Source organism: Cebus imitator, unplaced genomic scaffold, assembly GCF_001604975.1.
Source record: "Cebus imitator isolate Cc_AM_T3 unplaced genomic scaffold, Cebus_imitator-1.0 Scaffold527, whole genome shotgun sequence".
Lineage (NCBI taxonomy): Eukaryota > Metazoa > Chordata > Mammalia > Primates > Cebidae > Cebus > Cebus imitator.
This window is the reverse complement of record NW_016107842.1, coordinates 750,959-756,797: the sequence shown is the minus strand read 5'-3', so window position 1 is coordinate 756,797 and position 5,839 is coordinate 750,959. Positions and strand designations below refer to the sequence as shown.

The 5,839-nt window shown below is 43.7% G+C and overlaps 1 protein-coding gene across 1 annotated transcript in view; it reads left to right on the top strand.

Annotated features, from left to right (window-relative positions):
* Positions 1-5,839, top strand: part of ACOT9 (acyl-CoA thioesterase 9) — a 40,033-nt gene that overhangs the window by 20,482 nt on the left and 13,712 nt on the right. The window contains exons 6-7 of the mRNA XM_017514575.2: positions 2,960-3,043; positions 3,727-3,830. Coding sequence (XP_017370064.2) covers positions 2,960-3,043; positions 3,727-3,830 — 188 coding nt within the window. The remainder of the gene's footprint in view (positions 1-2,959; positions 3,044-3,726; positions 3,831-5,839) is intronic.

Below are 5,839 nucleotides of genomic sequence, written 5' to 3'. Positions count from 1 at the left end.
TGAGACAGAGTGTTGCTCTGTTGCCCAGGCTGTAGTGCAGTGGCACGATCTCGGCTCACAGCATCCTCTACCACCCGGGTTCAAGTGATTCCCCTGCCTCAGCCTCCTGAGTAGTTGGGACTACAGGCATGCACCACCACGCCTGTATTTTAGTTGGGCTTTCACCGTGTTGGCCTGGATGGTCTGAATCTACTGACCTCGTGATCTACCTCCCTCGGCCTCCCGAAGTGCCATGATTACAGGTGTGAGCCACCACGCCTGACTTATTTTTTTTTTATTTTTAGTAGAGACAAGGTCTACCACATTGCCCAGGCCGGTCCCAAACTCCTGGACTCAAGGGATCTTTCCACCGTGGCCTCCCAAAGTGCTGGGATTACAGGTATCAGCTGCTGCACCCAGCCCTATTTTTTAGTTGAGGTTAAAATATACATATAAAATTTACCATCTTTATCTTTTTTTTTTTTGAGGCAGAGTCTCACTCTGTTGCCCAGGCTGGAGTGCAGTGGCACGATCTTGGCTTGCTGCAACTTCTGCCTCTCCAGTTCAAGTGATTCTCCTGCCTCAGCCTTCCGAGTAGCTGAGATTACAGATGCCTGCCAAAATGCCCAGCTAATTTTTGTATTTTTAGTAGAGTTGGGTTTCACCATGTTGGCCAGGCTGGTCTCGAACTTGTGACCTCAGATGATCTGCCTGCCTCGGCCTCCCAAAGTGCTGGGATTACAGGTGTGAGCCACTGTGCCTGGTCCATCTTTATCATTTTTAAGTGCACAGATGAGTGGTAAAAAATATATTTATATTACGTTTTTCTCCATCTCTTCTCTACCCTTCCCTTCTGCCCTTTTTTGGGTTGACATTGCACATTCTCTTTTTTTTTGTTATTTCTCTCAGGAGGTTGGAGGAGACATTGCACATTCTCTATAAACTCATCTACTCCCACTGTGTCAGTTGCTGTCAGTACGCTGAATACTTATGAAGCTACGTTTCCTGGCCTGCTTTTCTGAGTTTCAGTTTTTCCTCTTAGCTACTAGATTTCTTTTTCTCTTTTAGAGACGGTCTCGCTCTATTGCCCAGGCTGTAGTGCAGTGGTAAAATCATAGCCTACTGTAACCTCGAACTGGTGTGCTCAAGTGTTGCTTCTGCCTCAGCCTCCTGAGTAGCTGGGACTACAGGCACGCAGCACCATGCCTGGCTAATTTGTTTTGTTGGGACAGGATCTTGCTCTGTCACTAGGCTGAAGTCCACTGATGCAATTGCAGCTCACTGTATCCTCGACATCTGGGGCTCAAGCATCCTCCCACCTCAGCCTCTCAAATAGCTGGGACCACAGGTACACGCCACCATGACTGGCTAATTTTTGTGTCTTACTGTAGAGATGGGATCTCACCATGTTGCCTGGGCTGGTCTGGAACTCCAGGGCTCAGGTGGTTCATCCGCCTCTGTCTTTCAAAGTGCTGGGATTACAGCCTTGAGCCACCATGCCTGGCCTAATTTTTAAAGTTTTTTTGTAGAGACAGGAGTCTCACTATGTTGCCCAGGTGGTCAAGCTCCTGGGCTCAAGTGATCCTCCTGCCGTGGCTTTCCAAAGCCCTAGGATTACAGGTGTGAGCAATTGTGCCCTGCCCGATAGCTTTATCTGGATCTGCCATAGGCTCCTCAAATTCAACATATTGAAAATGGCCCATTCTTTTCTTCCTGTAGTCTCTCTTTATTGTAAGACAGGGTCTTACTCCGTTGTTCAGGCTGGAGTGTAGCGGCACGATCATGGCTTACTGCAGCCTTGACCTCCTGGGCTCAAGCGATCCTCCCGCCTGTCTCCTGAGTAGCTGGGACTGCAGGCATGTGCCGCCACAGCTGGCTAACTTTTATATTTTCGGTACAGTTGGAGTCTGTGCTATGTTGCCTGGGCTGGTCTTGAACTCCTAGGTTCAAGTGATCCTCCTGCCTTGGCCTCTCAAAGTGTTGGAATTACAGGCGCAAGCCACTGTGCCCGGCCTGTGTTCTCTTTTTCAGTGACTAGTACACCATGCTTACCTATCCAAGCTAGAAAAGTGAGTTTATTCAAGTCTTGTCAGGTTTACCTTCTTCTTAACTTGTAATCTTTTCATTTCTACTGCTGTTGCCGTAGGTCAGAGCCATCTGATTTCTTTTCTGGACAAAGACTTTTAAATGGAGTTTGTTGCCTTTAGCCTATCATTTCCCCGGTGCGTCCTTTAGCAGGTGCATAGATGGAAGGATTTACGTTTACTCAACAAATATTTGTTGAGCCATGTGTCCCGTCCTAAGAGTTTGTGATACAAATTTGAATGGATCATGGGGGAAGCTGGGAGCCAATCAATGTATAATTTTACAACTTTAAATGAGCTTATGTCTGTAAGGTGCATGAACCATGCTTGGCACACATAAATACTTGTTAAAATATGGAAAGTATACAGATAACCACAAGGTGTGGTATAGGAGCCAAGGGTGTTATGGGGAAGGAGGGGTCACTGAGTGAAATAATTGTTTCATGATTAATTAGTACAGAGCCAAGGGCAAAACAGGTAGCTACGTCCTTGTGATTTGTTTCTCTTTCCTGAAGATGTTTGATACTGTCAGACTAGTGTGCTGAGTCCTTATTCTGATTTGGGCATTGAGTCTGTGTGCAATGATAACAAGCCACCTGGTAGCTCTGGGCTTTGTTTTCTTCACCAAATCTTAAAATTGAGGGGGCAGTCAGATTGGAGGATCTCCCAAATCCTCCCATTTATAAAAGCCTTTGGTCCTAGGATAAGATCATCAATGCAATATTGGGGGCTGGGTCTTCAAAACGAGACAAGACTTTTTATGGATTTCAGGGAGTAAATTTTATTTTATTTTTTTTTCCTGAACATCTTTCTTGAATTAATCAGGGAGTACATTTTAAATGTTGGGAAATAATTCTGCCTTTTTTGAAATTTGGTACTCTCCTGTTTTCCTGCAGTTCTTATTTGTTACATGCACAACAAAAGCCATTCAGCCAAGATGTCTCCTTTATCGATAGTTACGGCCCTGGTGGATAAGATTGGTAAGTCATATCATCTTCTGTGCATACTTAGAATTCTTAGTAATTGCAGGATATTATTGAGATTACTGGAAGTACTCTCCTTTTTTTTTTTTTTAGATGGAGTTTTGCTCTTATTGCCCAGGCTGGAGTGCAATGGCTCGATCTTAGCTCACTGCAGCCACCACCTCCTGGGTTCAAGCAATTCTCCTGCCTCAGCCTCCTCCCGAGTAGCTGGGATTGCAGGCTGTGCCACCACACCCAGCTAATTTTTGTATTTTTAGTAGAAACGGGGTTTCACCATGTCAGCCAGGCTGGTCTTGAACTCCTGACCTCAGATGATCCCACCGCCTCTGCCTCCCAAAGTGCTGGGGTTACAGGCATGAGCCATTGCGCCCGGCCCTTTATGGGGAATTTTAATAAATATATGCACATGAAAATGTCTAGAATGCTATATACCAAGATATTTATTATAATTAGGTGGAAGAGTTTTGCATGATTCCAGTTTTATTTATTTTTATTTTTTACTTTACATTTTTCAAAAACACAGATTTTTGAAAAAAATTTCTTCTGTGTGTCAAAAAAGTTATCTTAGTTTTCAAGACAAAAAAGAAGTGTAGTGGAATTTGCCATAATTTCTAATTGTCCATTTACAGAACAGAAAAGTTTTAGTATGAATTGGACCCTGATTGACTTCTGTTTTGCAGATATGTGTAAGAAGAACTTGAGCCCAGAACAGGACATTAAGTTCAGTGGCCATGTTAGCTGGGTTGGGAAGACATCCATGGAAGTGAAGATGCATATGTTCCAGGTAGATATGCACCTGAAGATTGTCCACTGTTTAAATAAAACCAGCTAGCCTCCATGCAAGAAAAACTTATTTACCTGTGTATCTGTAGACAGTTATGCCACTCACTGCTTCTAGAAAAACAATTGAAGGCCGGACGTGATAGCTCATGCCTATAATCCCAGCACTTTGGGAGGCCAAGACGGGTGGATCATGAGGTCTGGAGTTTGAGACCAGCCTGGTCAAGATGGTGAAACCCTGTCTCTACTAAAAATAAAAAAATTAGCTGGGGGTGTTGGCAGATGCCTGTAATCCTAGCTACTTGGGAGGCTGAGGCAGGAAAATCGCTTGAACCCAGGAGACGGAGGTTGCAGTGAGCTGAGATCATGCCACTGCACTCTAGTCTGGGTGACAGAGCAAGACTCCATGTCAAAAAAAAAAAAAAATTGAAAGCTATGTCATACAGATGGTCGGTTATTAATATCCTCCTTGTGGGCAAAGCCTGATGTACTATTTGGTGTTTAATATTTATTACTTTCTAATCATATACAGCTCCATGTTAAGGTGTTTATTTCTGCTTCTGCCCAGGAGAATTTCACAGAAGTCTGTGTTATGGGAGGAGTGAATGGAATTGATTATTCATTTCCCAGGACTGCTATGCAGTTGGCCCTCTGTGTCCATGGGCTTCACATCCACAGATTCAACCAACCATGGATTGAAAATGTTTGGAAACAAACAAGGAAAAATAATACAAATAAAACACAATATAGTATAATAACCATTTAAAAAAGTAGAGACAGGGCTGGACGCGGTAGCTCATGCCTGTAATCCCAGCACTTTGGGAGGCAGAGGTGAGCAGACCACTTGAGACCAGGAGTTTGAGACCAGCCTGGCCAACATGGTGAAACCCTGTTTGTATTAAAAAAATACAAAAAGTAGGCAGGTTTGGTGGCACATGCTTGTAATCCCAGCTACTTAGGAGGCTGAGGGATGAGAATTGCTTGAACCTGGGAGGTGGAGGTTACAGTAAACTGAGATTGCGCCACTGTACTCTAGCCTGGGCAACAGAGTGAGACTCATCTTAAAAAAAAATTAAAAATAGAGAAATAGAGATGGAGCTTCACCATGTTGCCCAGGCTGATCTTGAACTTCTGGCCTCATGTGATCCTCCAGTCTTGGCCTCCCAAAGTGCTTTTTGATTACAGGCATGAGCCACCGTGGCTGGCCTTATAACAACAATATATGACATTTACATTGTATTAGGTATTATAAGTAATCCAGAGATGATTTAAACTATGTAGGAGGACGTGCATAGGTCTTACATAAATATGACACCTTTTTATATAGGGGAATTGAGCATTTGTGGATTTTGGTATTGACAGGTGGTGGTGGGGAGTTTAGGAACCAATCCCGTGTGAATTCCAAGGGACAGTGGTACCACAAAGTACCATCAGCTGGTGACATAAAAGCAGAAAATGTATTGACTCACAGTTTGGAGGCTACTAATCCAAAATCGAGGTGTCAGCAGAGCTACGCTCCTTCTAAAATTTGTAAGAGAGAAGGCTTCCTTGTCTGTTTCTTGCTTCTGGTGGTTTGCTGGCAATCCCTGGCGTTCCCTGGCTTGCAGCTGTAGCACTTCATTCAGTCACTGCCTCTGGCATCACGTGGTGTTCTCTCATGTGTCTCTGTGTCTCTTCTTGTCAGGATGCTGCTAATCATAATGGATTAAGGACCCACCCTACTCCAGTGTGACCTCATCTTATCTAATTATGTCCCAACGACCTGATTTCCAAATAAAGTCACATTCATATTTATGGGGGTTAGGATTTCCATGTCTTTTGGGGGGACAGAGTTGGACCCTTAACACAGTTGGACCCTGAATAGTTATTTGGGCTATTACAGTAGTTAGGAACAGCCCATCTGATGAGTAAAACTTAGAATAGCTATTACAAACAAATGAAGAAATTTGACAAGAAAAAGTACCATACACAGAAATAAATGACTTGGTGTATGTCCAAGATTTCATTCTGGAA